General features: G+C 56.2%; 2 protein-coding genes across 4 annotated transcripts; both read right to left on the bottom strand.

Annotated features, from left to right (window-relative positions):
• Positions 1-320: 320 nt before the first annotated feature.
• Positions 321-5,039, bottom strand: FCN3 (ficolin 3; the record flags this gene model as incomplete). The annotated part of the gene is given in 13 exon segments (XM_079900560.1): positions 321-562; positions 1,597-1,725; positions 1,832-1,946; positions 1,950-1,961; positions 3,073-3,093; positions 3,095-3,171; positions 3,174-3,200; positions 3,685-3,729; positions 4,076-4,171; positions 4,467-4,495; positions 4,497-4,604; positions 4,606-4,660; positions 5,033-5,039. Coding segments are annotated over 13 exon segments (963 nt in total).
• Positions 5,040-7,680: 2,641 nt separating this feature from the next.
• Positions 7,681-11,640, bottom strand: CD164L2 (CD164 molecule like 2; the record flags this gene model as incomplete). 3 transcript variants are annotated; one of them, XM_079932329.1, is made up of 6 exons in its annotated part: positions 11,480-11,640; positions 10,889-11,056; positions 10,717-10,788; positions 10,184-10,228; positions 8,475-8,619; positions 7,681-7,912 (listed from the first exon to the last, which is right to left on the bottom strand). In XM_079932329.1, the coding sequence occupies exons 1-6, from the start codon at positions 11,565-11,567 to the stop codon at positions 7,906-7,908; spliced, it is 525 nt and encodes a 174-aa protein (XP_079788455.1). In that variant the 5' UTR covers positions 11,568-11,640. The 3 variants fall into 3 exon arrangements, with proteins under 3 accessions (XP_079788455.1, XP_079788454.1, XP_079788456.1); XM_079932328.1 differs by having other exon boundaries at positions 7,681-8,196; XM_079932330.1 differs by lacking the exon at positions 7,681-7,912 and having other exon boundaries at positions 8,471-8,619.
• Positions 11,641-12,671: the final 1,031 nt, after the last annotated feature.

Consider the following 12,671-nt stretch of genomic DNA (forward strand, 5'->3'; position numbering starts at 1 on the left):
AGTCCACCACTCAATGCTCCTCTGGCCTTGGCTTGCACACCTCTTGGGATGGAAGCCTCACTACCTTTTGAGGCCGATTCGTCCGTCTTCCTGACTGGAGGGAATATCTTCCTTGAATGGAACTGAAACCTGTGCCCTGCTCTGCCCTTGTGAGTTTTTCCCAATAACTGGAAGAGGTCTGCAAGCCAGGAAAGGGTTAAAGTGATTTTTTTTTTTAACGTGGACAGAGGAGCAAAGATGGTTAGCAATGGGGAGGGGTAGCCGAGGGTCCAGAAACTGTACGGGAGAGATGAGATAACCCTGCTTGTTGCCAGGATGCCCTAGCAAAGCATTATGTGAACCCTGTGGTAAGGGTGGCCCACGCCACAGTCTGAGGCACAGTCAATGTCATAGTTACGGGCAGAGGCTTCGGACATCCAGTGGCGCCCGTTGAGACTGGACTGATAGCAGGATCTGAAACACCAGGCACCACGGACAGTCACCTCGCAGTTGCTCTCGTTTGTATCATGGTTGGTGTCATAGGTGGTAAAGGGCTTCCTGCCGTGGAAGCTCAGGGTGTCCCCTGGCAGGAAGGGGATGAGAGGCACCTAGGTGCCGGCACCATGCCTGGCACCCTTGGAGAGATGATCTCACAGGAGCCTCAGAGCAATGGTGAGGTGGATGTTTTCAGCCCCCATGAGAAAACAGCAGTGCCAAGGAGCCAGGGTGTTTGCCCAAGGCTACACAGGGGCACTGGGACTTGAGCTCAGGACTGTGGCTCCAAAGCCACTGGCTCCTCCCCCTACCTTTTCCCCTCCCAGAATCCTCAGCTTCCCTCTTGCTCCTTTGTCTCCTCCCAGCTCCCATCTGCAGCCTGAGCATCTGTGCCAGGGAGAGCTGGGAGGGATTTCTCAGATGCCTGGGCAGGAAAGGGGGCTCTCCTGAGGCACCTCCTCATAACCACTTCCCTCTTTCAGATTTCTCCTTAACAGTTGGTGTTTCTTTGAAAAAAGCCTTCTCTGGTTCCTCTTCCAAAGCATATAATGCTGGGGACTTCCCTGGTGGTCCAGTGGTTAAGACTCCACACTACCAATGCAGGGGGCCCAGGTTCGATTTCTGGTCAGGGAACTAGATCCCACATGCATGCCGCAACTAAAGATCCCGCACGCGGCAATGAAGATCCCACATGCCACAACTAAGAACTGGCAGAGCCTAAATAAATAAATGAATGAATAAGTATTTTTTTTAAAAAGGCAGATAATGCTAACACTCAACAGAGCCTCAGAGTCTCCCACACCCTCCCTCCCTGCCTCCTTACCCATTTTACAGGGGAGGAAACTGAGGCTCTGACCCAGAAGGGACTTGCCCAAGGTCACATAGTTAGTAAATGACAGAGCTGGACTTTTAAACTCAGGATTGTTTGCCTCCAGAGCCCAGCTTCTTCACTCCTACACCACCCTGTCTCACAACTGCCATTTTTCAGATGAGCAAACTGAGGCCCACAGAGGGGAAGGAGCTGTCCTGGGTCATTCATGGAGGCCGTGGCAGCCCTGGGAAAGAACCCAGCCTCCCTCACCTTCTTTGCCTACTCCAGGGCCCCACTGTAGGCTCGCTCACCTGCAGTGCCCTCTGAGAACCTGCCCAGCACTAGCTGGGTAGTGACCTGCCTCCCCAAAGAGGCCCCACAGTGAGCAAAGGTGCGGTTGCCTTTAAAGTCCTCCACCTCCACCCGCAGGTCCCAGGTACCTGGGGGACAGGGAGGCAGAGATGGAGGAATCCTCAGATCCCAGGTGGGAAGTCAGAATGCCAGGGAAATGCCCCTCCAGCTCCCTGGACCCTACTGAGAACCTACTCTGGAGAGTAAGCTGGGGCAAATTCTCATTATCTAGCCAGAATTCAGACTCCTGGCTCCCAAGATCTGCTTTGTAGGAGGACCAAGAGCAGACGAAATCCACGGAACCATCCTGTCACCGCTGGAATAGCTAGGGAGGCAGAGAAGCCTAGCACGGCAGCCATTACTCCAGGCTGAGCATGGGATGAGGAGAAGCAGGGGGCAGAGTCAGCTGAGAATGGATGCACTGTGGGGGGTAGGTGGACAGGCACCCCCTCTTTGGACTGGGGGCTTGTTGATAAAGTGTGAGTCCAAGTGAGCCTTGCCTGTGAATACGCTGATGAGCTCTACACACACTTATTACCTTTTACTGACTCTCAACTTCACACTGCAGCCTCGAAAGCCCTGGGGGAAATGAAATGAGAGAAACATCGTCCCTGTCCTCGGGAGACGGTCAGTCCAGTTGGGGGTCAGATTCAAAATAACCTGTTTTAATTTACTATCATAAGAAACAAGATATTAGAGCAGAGAAGTCACCTCCAGAGGCCCACCCAGCCTTACGCTGATGCTCCCTCCCAAGCCCACTTTCCTCTTCAAGCCAAGCAGACCCCAGGCCCTGCAGAGTTTCTCTCCTAAATATCTTTCCGTCTAAGAGCCTCTACTTCCATTGTTGCCACTGCCCACCCTCTTCTCCTGCCCCGACCCCTGCAGTTGTCCTAACCTGTGTCCCTACCTGCAGTCTGGTCCCCACTCAATGCACCTGCCAGAGTGTAGCCTGAGTCTTCTTTCTAAAACATGTCTGACCTGGTCCCTCCTCTGCTTAAAACTCTTCCACGGCTCCCCACTGCCCTCCACACTCCTCAGTGGGTCATTCAGTGCCCTCTGTGAACTGGTCTTTTCAGGGGCCCTCAGTCCATTCTTGACCCACAGCAGTAGACCTCAGCCAACCACTCCACCTGCTCTCAGCTGATTCATACAGTCCCCCCACACCCTCTTGTACTCTCCTGCCTCCTTACATTTGTCTTTCCCCCTACCTGGAATGCCCTTCTGCACCTCATCTATCTCGAGAACTTCTACACAGCCTTCAAGGCCCTTTCAAATGGCATCTCCTCTGTGAAGCCTTCTCAGACTTCATTCCGTAGTGAGTTACGCTTAAGGGATGCCTTGGCTCTGGTAGGCTCTGGCTCCCCCTAGGGGCCAAGGGGAAGAAGTGCCCACTGGGCCTGACTTCTGAGTCCCTTCTCTCCCGGACACTCGCTCACCAGCCAGCCCCCCGTTTGTGATGTCCACGTCACAAAAGACTGGGAAGCCTCGGCCCTCGGGTAGGCACAGATGGTACCAGCTGCTCAAGGTGGCACCCAGCTCAGCAGCTCCTGGCAGCTCCTGGGGCCTGGGGAAGGGGAGATGGACTGAGGGGGGCCCCCAAGTTATTCCCCACCATCCACCCCCCTCACAGGCAATGGAACAGGCCAAGTGTGGGACCCAAGAGCCCTCTTGATTCCTTTGGACCCCTGAAGAGGGGTTCCAAGGTGCGCTGGGTGACACCTGGGGCCCACCAACACCCCAGCACCAACTGACTCCAAGTGCCTGGCTCCTGTGAAGGCAGCCTCACTCTCCTGGCCCCGGAACAGGTTCGCTGAATCTCCTTCCCCAGGGAAAGATGAGTGTTGGCTCTTGAGGTCTGAGTACCTCCAAGGGAATGCCCATTAACTACCAGAGGGGAGGGTGCCCAGGCCCTTCTAATTCTCCCCACTCCTCCCAGCCTTCCACCCCCTCTGCAGGAGAGAAATCATAGCCAATTCCTGAACGGCAGCCAAGCAGAGGCAGGGACAGAGCAAAGAAAGACGAGGAGACCTCTGGCCGCACATACTCACCAGGCTCACCCTTGGGGCCCATCTTGCCTGGTGGTCCAAGTTGCCCTGAAATCCCAAGGCAGAGATGCATTACATCCCACCCCGTGTCAGGGGCCAAAAAGCAACGAGGGATTTGGAGCCAGAAATCAAATCCCAGCTGCAGCCTTTCCTGGCTCTGTGAATGTGGGCAAACTGCTTATCCTCTCTGAGCCTCACTTTCCCCCTAGCAAAATGGGGATGGTACCACCTACCTCACAGGATCAATCTTCGGATGCTGGGCATCCGACCTGGAGCCTGGCACGCAGTAGGTTCCTTGCCCTTTTGTCATGGGCTCTCAGCACAGGCTGTAACTGCTGCACCCCGTCCTCCCCAGCTTGCCCCAGGTCCCTGCCTGCTCCACGGCATCTCTCACCTTGAGGACCTGGCGCTCCCTTCTCCCCAGGACTTCCTGGGGCTCCAGGACAACTGGGCAGGAGGACAACTTTGCTGGCTTCCAGTTCCCTGGGTTCTGCAGGGAGACATGGGGCTGGGTGGGCACAGGATGGGCATGGGGGGAGTGGGCATTTGTCTCCCAGACCCCTCTGCACTTCTGTTTTCACCCCCCAGATTCTAGCTGTCAGGACACTGGCCTCCGGAGCTGGCAAGGTTTTTCACCATTTGCATCTATTTGCATATGTTTTTGTGCAGAGTCCAGATTATCAAACTCCCACACTGCTCCTTGAGGCTAGTGAGCCTGGCTGGGAGAAGCATACCTAGGGAGGGAATGAGGGCAGATGGGTACGGGGGGCGCCCTAGGCCTCTACCTGGGCAGCTGGGGCATCCTGGCTTCTCAGGCGGGCTCCCCAAACAAGAGGAGCAAAAGGGAGAGTGGGGTCCAGAGTGGGCCCACCTTGCTGGAGCCCCTGAGGGAGGGTGCCAGTTTATAAGCGGCCAGGCTGGTGAGGACATGAAACAAGACTTCCTCCTGTTGTCCCTCCCCAGGGACATCCCACCCAGGCTGGAACCAGCAGAAGGTGGGGGCATTTCCTTCCTCAGCCCTGGAGAGAATGGGCAGAATCCCTGCCTGCTCCAACCAGGATGGTGTCCAACTTCTGCTCCTGGCCTCTAGGGCTCTGCAGCCATCTCTTCAGACTTTGGGATTCACATAGGGTTTTTCTACATTTGAACTTTAGCTAAGTCTTTGCCTTCCATCCGGAAGCCTCCTCCTCTTCTCCCCCTGTGAAGCTCCGCCCATCCATGAAGGTCCAGCCCTAATGCCATCTCCACTAGGAATCCTTTGATCCTTGTCACCGGTGTCAGGAATGACCGCTGCTACCGTCTGTTGGGCACCTACTGCACCCCACGAGTCATGCTGGGTGCGGTACGTTACCTCCCATCGTTACACAGCCCCCCTCATGGTCGTTATTACTGGCCCTGGGTTACAGGCTGGTACATAGCAGGTGCTCAGTTAATGCTGGTTAAATGAATGAATAAAAATGGAGAAACGGGCCCAGAGACAGGACATGATTTGTGTTCTCTCTGGCACTTATATGCCATAGATTTTGCCCAAGCCCATGTCCCAACCCCCTTAGCAAGGTGACTTCAGGCCCACCCTCAGGTCCACTGAGAAGCCCCTGGCAGTGCCTAGAAAACAGCTGCTAATATAGGCCATCGAATGGGCAGGCCGTGCAGGGCAGGCATGGAGGCTGGGAGGCCAGTGAAGAGGCAGCAGCCTTGGTCCAGATGTGAGTGGTGAGGTCTGAGCTGGAGAGGGACCTCCGGTGATAGGGGAGGGGAGGAGAGGAAAGGCTCATTCATTCATTCACTCATTCATTCCTTCATCAAACGGTCCCTGAGGGCCTCCTTTTTCCAGGCCCAGTGCTTGTGGGGGTGGGGAAGGCTGAGGTTCAAGAGGGTGTAGGGAACGTAGAGGCCAAGTTTGCCAGACAAGGTGGATCCATGAGATGGACGCTGAGACTCTGCAATTCCAATTCTAGGAATCTGTCCTCCCTACTCTCTCCCACAGGTGTGCCAAGATCTGCAGACAAGCCCCTTTACCATGATGCTGTTTATGATAAAGTGGAAATGACCCAGCTGCACATCGAGAGGATGCAGGCAAATAAATCATCACCACCTGTACAAGTCATAGGGCAAGTGTGATCTGTAACAAAAGGGGCAACACTGCAGAACAATATGTAAAGCACACTCCCACTTTGTATTTTAAAAACGCTAAATGTGTGCTGTGAATTCACAGAAGAAGGTCTGACACATCCTGTTAAGCATAGTTATTTCTAGGGAGTGGGACCAGGGGGAGAGGGATTCTCGCTTTTTATATAAACTTCTGTGTAGTCCTCTTGTTCCTTACAGGCACTTACTTTTTTTTTGGGGGGGGGGACACACGACTTATGGGATCCTAGTTCCCCAAACAGGGATCAAGCCCGTGCCCTCTGCAGTGGAAGTGTGGAGCCCTAACCACTGGACCGCTAGGGAATTCCCGGCATTTACTAATTTTGAAAAAGAAAACATTCTGTAGAGAAATTTCCTTAACTGGGTGGAAAGCCAGAAAGATATAGGGGCATTTCCTCCCTTGGCCTGGGAGGAATGGGCATTATACCAGCCAGGATTAAGTGCTAGGTGCAGAAGCCAAGGGAGGGTGACCCAGGCAGGAGAAACTGCGTGTGCAGGGGCTTGAAGGAGAGAGAGCAAGGCAGGCTGGGTAACACAGATGTAAGGAGCTGGAGGGGAGGCTAAAAGGGAGGCTGATGTCTGAAAGGAGGGGGGTGTTGATGGAAGTGAGCATGGAGGGGAGGGACACGGAGGTGGACTGTGTTTGGCATTGTCCATGGTGGTGCGATGCCTAGGCAGGTGAGCCCTCTGTGAGGCCAAATAGTAGCTGGAACTCCCTGTGGAGCCCAGGGGCCCTAAAGCCCTTCCAGCTGCAGCTGGAGACCCTGCACGGAGACTAGGCCTGGGGCAAGAAGAGGTGCAGGTGGCTGACCACAGGCTGCCCAGCTGGTAGGGTGGATGGATGCCCTGGAATGAAGCAGACGGAGCACATGCGCCTGCTCTGAACCTTCCCCATATCCCACAGAGATGGAACCGCTGTTACCCAACTTTACAGACGAGGAAACTGAGGCCAAGAGCTGTTCAATTAACTTGTTTCCATTCACACAGAGCAGTCAGGCTCCACAGACTGAACTTTCACCCATGACTCTCTATTGCGTCTCAGCTTCCTAGGACAGTCATGGGACTAAATCAGATACTGTTGTTAGACTCTCAGCCACATGCCTGGTTTCCAGCAAGTACCCCATTGATAGGAGATGTTATTAGTCAGGGAAGACTTCTGGGCCCAGGGATGGGGGGTAAAGAGGGGGAGGTGGGCACGGGTGGAGCTTTCCAGAAGGGCCTGCTCAAGGAAGGCCAGAAGTACCCTGTGGAGGATCCCGGGGGCACCTCCACCTTGGCACCGGAGCAGAGACCCAACTTGAGAAGGCAAAAGAGCCTGGAGATGCCTCTGCAGAGGAGTTCTGAAGTTCTGCTCATCCTAGAGTCAGAAAAACCTGGATTCAAATCCCAGCCCTGCCCCATTCCACTCTGTGCGATCTTAAGCAGGTGTGCTTACCTTTCTGTGTCTCTGTACCCTTATCTATAAGGTGGTGGAGGAGGGGATTAAACACATGTAACAAATAAAAATATTTTTTGTTTTGGCTGTGCCATGCAGCTTGTGGGATCTTAGTTCCCCAACCAGGGATTGAACCCGGCCCCAGAAGTAAGAGCGCTGAGTCCTAACCACTGGACCGCCAGGGGAATTCCCGCAAACAAAAATATTTTAAAAGATGACAGTATCAGTTCAAGTCAGAATTTCCATTAAGGAGAGGACAGTGGCCATACCCCCACCCTATCCAATCCACACACAGCCCAAGACATGGGACATAAAACACAGTGCTGGAAAGAGCTCCTTTATTTGGGGGCAGTGTCCAGGCCAGGTTGATGGGAGGAGGCAGGCTCCAGACCTAGTACCAGGCAGGGGGCCCCACAGGGATGATGGATGAGACAGGAGGTGGTTGAAGGATGCTCTCATCTGCAGGTACCAGGCCCAGACAGGAGGGGATGTCAGGTACTGGGCACCGAGCCTGCTCGGTGCCCACAGGGGCCAGAATTTAGTGACCACAGTTTCTCCTACCCCTAGTGCCCACAAGCGGGTCAAGAGGGCAGCCTCTTCATCCTTTTTCCCCTGAGTGTGGAATCCAGGCCTGAAGGGGGTCAGATTCTGCAGAGGCCAGACAGAGAGGGCACTCAGGGCAGTGGCCCCACCCCAGCCAGGCCAAGGACACCCACCCTCAGAGAGCAGGCGGTGGTCAAAAGAGCAAACACTTTAATGGAGTCTGCAGCGATCCGCCCCACAGCACACATGGGGCCACAGCACACGGGGGCCTCAGAGCAGCTCCCCTTCTCAGAGGAAAACCAAACCGCACACAGGGCCCAGGCTCCTGCCCGTGGCCACAGAGCTGCAGGCCGAAGGCTGCCTGTGCTGTCACCTACTGGTTCTCCTCCCTGCTGGCAGCATGAGGGGACAAAGACAGGTGGGCTCAGTTGGGCTCGCAGACGCCGGGCCCAGGCTGAGTCCTGCCCCGGCCAACACCCAGCAGAGAGAACCCCACAGCTGGAGGAGGGAGAAGGGGTGTGGCTCACATGGGGGAGGTTGGGAGGGACTCATCGCCCCTAAGGCTGCCCCATGGGGAAGACAACGCATCCGCGCTAACAGGGACCTGAGGGGCAAGAGAGGGGGGCGGGTGGGCAGTGAGCTGGGACTCGGCGGGCCAGGTACTCACAGTGTCTGGTAGGTGCTGTCCTTGGCCTTGAGGAAGCGCAGGACAAAGAAGGCCACTGTCTGCAGGCTCAGTACCAGCACGACGCCACCAATGAAGCTGGCCCCGTCAAAGCCAGGGCCCTGGGCCTCGGGGACCGAAGGGCCCTCTGCAGGGAGGAGGTCACAGCAGGCCGCTGTGGGCCAGGAGCCCAGCCCCACCCCAATACCCGGCACAGGTCATCTGGAGGCCCCAGGCCTCACTATGGGAGCGTTGGGCGGCAGGCTCAGAAGTTCAACCCAGACCCCGTGGGCGGCTGGCAGGTGCCTGTGGGGAGGGCCGGTGCCTGGCTGGGGAGACAGGGCCTTGGCTCGGCCCTGGCTCTGCTGCTGAGCTGCTCGGTGGCTTGATGCCTCTTACACCCTCTCTGAGCCTCCTGACTGCAGGGACCAGATGGTGACTGAGCTCCCTGCCAGCCTCCCTCTTCCACAGGGGCCCAACAGGGTGAGGACGGACCCAGAACTTGGACATCCACACCTGCTTCAGCTCAGAGTCGCTCTCAGCCTTGGGTCTTGGGGTTTGAAGCCCAGATACAGATGCTGTGGTCTCCTTTCAGGACTCCTAAGTCCTGAGACCCTGGAGTCACCCAATGCCAGAGCCCTTACTTAGGGAGGGAAGGAGCAGAGGAAGAAGTGGAGGCCCACACCCTACCAAGTAGACAAATGAAGACTTGATGACGTACGTCAGAGGGAGAAGCCAGGCTCTGAGTGCCAGGCCTGTCCAAAGTCACCCCACAGTTAGGGCATAGCCAGACTCACACAGCATCCCCTGACCCTTTCCCCTGCCCCCGCTTTGTGGCCCACGGTTGCCAGGACGTCTGGGTGGCTCCCAGCTGTGCCACGTTAGCCATCAACTCCCACCAGGGATTCAATTTCAGGCCCTGGGCCAGGTGCCCAGAGCAGGGCAGGGCAGGGATGGTGGTGGAAGATCATTCTGGGGCAGTGAAAGGGGCCCAGTTGGGAGCTGGGTCCACGTCCCAGAGGGAGTAGCTTGTGGAAGGGGGGGGTCTGAGAATATGAAGGGCAAAGGGTAGTCCCAGCTGCAGCTCAGGGAGCCCCAGAGAAGGGCACTGGGGAAAGAGGAGCAGAAGAGGGAAGAAATAAGCTGTACAACACTGATCTGGGGCTCAAGCCGGAGGGAGCTGAGCCATCAATAATTCAGCCCCTAAGATCACGTTTCTGGCTTTAATTAACCAAGAGCCTCTTCAGCCATCCTTGCCAAGCCTGCTGACCTCCAGGCCCTGAGGGGCAGTGGGAACCAAGGGGTGGGGTTCTTGCTTCTGTTCTGCCAGGAACCTGCTTGGTGACCCTCTCTGGGCCTGGACGTTGCAGTAGGTAGTCACTGAGGACACCTTGGCAACCTGAGCCATACACCCTCAGCACCAAGTAGGTCCAGAGGGGGTCATCCTGATTTCTCTGGTGTTGAGAGAAGGGATGGGAACCATCATTTCTCGATCACCTTCTATGCATCAGAAACTGAACTAGGTGCTATACATCTTCTCATAAAATCCTCACAGCAACTTTGTGAAGTATTATCCAACTCACTTTACAGATGTGGAAACAGGCTCAGAGGGAGAAATCACAGGGCTGAGGTCACAGATCTCGTCAGTGCCTGAGCCCAGCTCTGTCTTTCCCTGCACCTCTAGACCTCCCATTCCCCCAGGTAGTACCTACCTGTTGTGATGGTCTTCGGTTCATAAGTGGGATGGTGGTGCACAGCTGAAGAGACAGGGAATCCATAATAATCCAGATCCCCACCCCCAATTCCCATCAAGACCCCAACCCAGGCCCACCCAACACACTTTCAAGCCTTAGTTCACACAGTTCCTTCCACCAGATGTGCCCTCTTTCCACTCTACCTTTAAGTGTCATCTCTGATGCCACCTCCTCCAAGAAGCCCTCCCCCCATTCCCTTCTGAACTTCCAAAGTCCTCACTATGGTTTAAAATAGAAGAGCTAGCTCCCCCAGCCTCTCTACATGCTTGTCCTAGATCCTCTGGCTGCACCAATTTACAGAGGAGGAAACAGGCCAGAGAGGGGAAGGGACTTCTCAGTGAGCTAAAGGCAGAACTGAAACGGGACCCCGGTGTTCGTGGGCATAGTCTACTCTCTGGGAGAGGCCAATTCCATATTGGAGGCAGGCTCTGACTGGGGACACCTCAGCCCCTTCCCTCCAACTTGACTTAGGCCAGCAGGAGCCCCCTTACCTGGACATGACTCTGAGCGGTTGTAGACAGAGCAACCTTCCTTGACCACCTCAGCTTGGGCCACACAGTGTCCTGGTGGGAGAAGGTTCAGGGAAGAGGTTTAGGGGGTGGGGCCAAGGCCTTGGTGTTCATAACTGGGGGCACTAAACTTGGGGAGGGCCTGACTCCATACCTGGCTCCTCCGGCTGACACTGCTCCCACACGCAGCCAGTGAGGTTGTGTGCTCTGTTCCCCTCCACACAATGCTCACAGAGCTTCAGCTGTTTGCAGGCCCCTCGGACAGCTGGCCAGATGTTCATGCGGAGCAGGGCTCCCCGCCCAAAGCCTCGAGCTCCTTTACCTGGGAGTAGCATGGGTGCAGCACTTTGAACCCAAGCTACAGCCCCCCTTCCCCACTTCGGTGGATCTCACCCTCTGCACACATACACTCACCTGGATCCCCCAAGCCCCTCTGCCCATCTGCAGTTTCCACAAACACATGGTTACACACACCAACAACCTCCCTGACATTCACCCAGAGCACCCTCCCTTTGCATACATCGGGAGCTAACCCCCCATACACCTAGGGCCGCTTCACTTCCATACACCTGAAGCTCCCTCACACCTGGCGCCTACACGTACACACAGGAATCCACACACAGCTGGAGTCCCCTTCTACCCACCCCAGGAGCCCCGCACACATGTGGAAAACTCCCCTCCCGCCCCCCCAACCCCCGACTGCTCCTGGCAGGCGGCTGGGTGAAGGGTGAAGGGCACGCGTTACCAGCCACAACGAGCTGGGCACACAGGAGGAGGCAGCAGCAGCCGCCACAGAGCGCAGCCCGTAAGGCGCGGGGTCCCGGCGCGGCCATGGCGCGGAGGCGGAGCCTGGGGGTCGGGGTCTGCGGAGTGCTGGTGTGTCGCGTCCCTTCTGGACTCGGCTCCGCCGGGGTGTAGGGAGCGGGACCCGGGCAACCTGGGCGAGGCCAGGTGGGCGTGGCTCTGGCAGGGAGGGGGCCAGTGACGCCACCAGGTGGGGCGGGGTTTTGTGGTCTGAGGCGGGGTCAGGTAGGGCGTGGGTAGTGGGCGCGGCCTGGTGGGGGCGGGGGTTCGGGGTCTGGGGCGGGGCTCCTGCAAAAGGGGGCGGAGTCCAGGACCGGTAGCCGGACAGGTTGCTGGATTCCCCCACCCTCAGTTTCACGAAAACTGCTGCACTATTATCCCTACTTCACAGGTGAGGAAACTGAGGCTCAGAAAAAGTGAGTGACTAGTCGGAGGTCACAGAGTTAGTGGCAAAATCTGGATTTGAAGCAAAGTCACTTTCCTGACTTCCGGGCTTGCGTCAAGGGCGTCCTCCAGCCAGGCCCCAGGACCGCGAGGATCGGCCTCCAGGCTCTGGCAGCCCACCTCGCTTCACTCGTTGCACCCTCCTCTCTTCTGCCCCTCAACACACCGCGTCTACCTCTGACCCACCACATCCCCTCTGGCCAAGTCGGCGGTCTCATTGTTACTGGGACAAGTGGGCCTTTCCACAGCCTTCCTCTGCCTCTTCTGGTTCTTCTCTCTCTGCAGCCACTTCTCAGGTTCCTTAGAATACACCTCCTCTTCCTCTTCTCCCCATCCTCCATTCTCCCCTTTCCCCACCCCTCCCCTCTCCTTCTCCCCCTTCTCTACTCCTCCTTTTCCTCCTTCCCCCTCTTCATCTCCGGTGGCCCAGTTCAGTCCTGAGCTCTGTTTCTCCTCTCCTGGGGTCGTCTCATCCATTACTCTGCCATCAGTTCCCAACTGAAAGCCAACGAGTCCCATATCTCCATCTCCAGCCCAGTGCTCGCTCCCCAGCTGCCACACCTGTAACTAATAATACATAATTAACAACTATTAACGACTTACTACTAGCAGAATGTACATTCTACTAAGCAGTTTTACTTGCAGCTTCTCTTCTGATGTCCTCAACTACCCTCTAAGCACGGGTTTTG

The sequence above is a fragment of the Stenella coeruleoalba genome (assembly GCF_951394435.1).
Source record: "Stenella coeruleoalba genome assembly, chromosome: 1".
Classification (NCBI taxonomy): domain Eukaryota; kingdom Metazoa; phylum Chordata; class Mammalia; order Artiodactyla; family Delphinidae; genus Stenella; species Stenella coeruleoalba.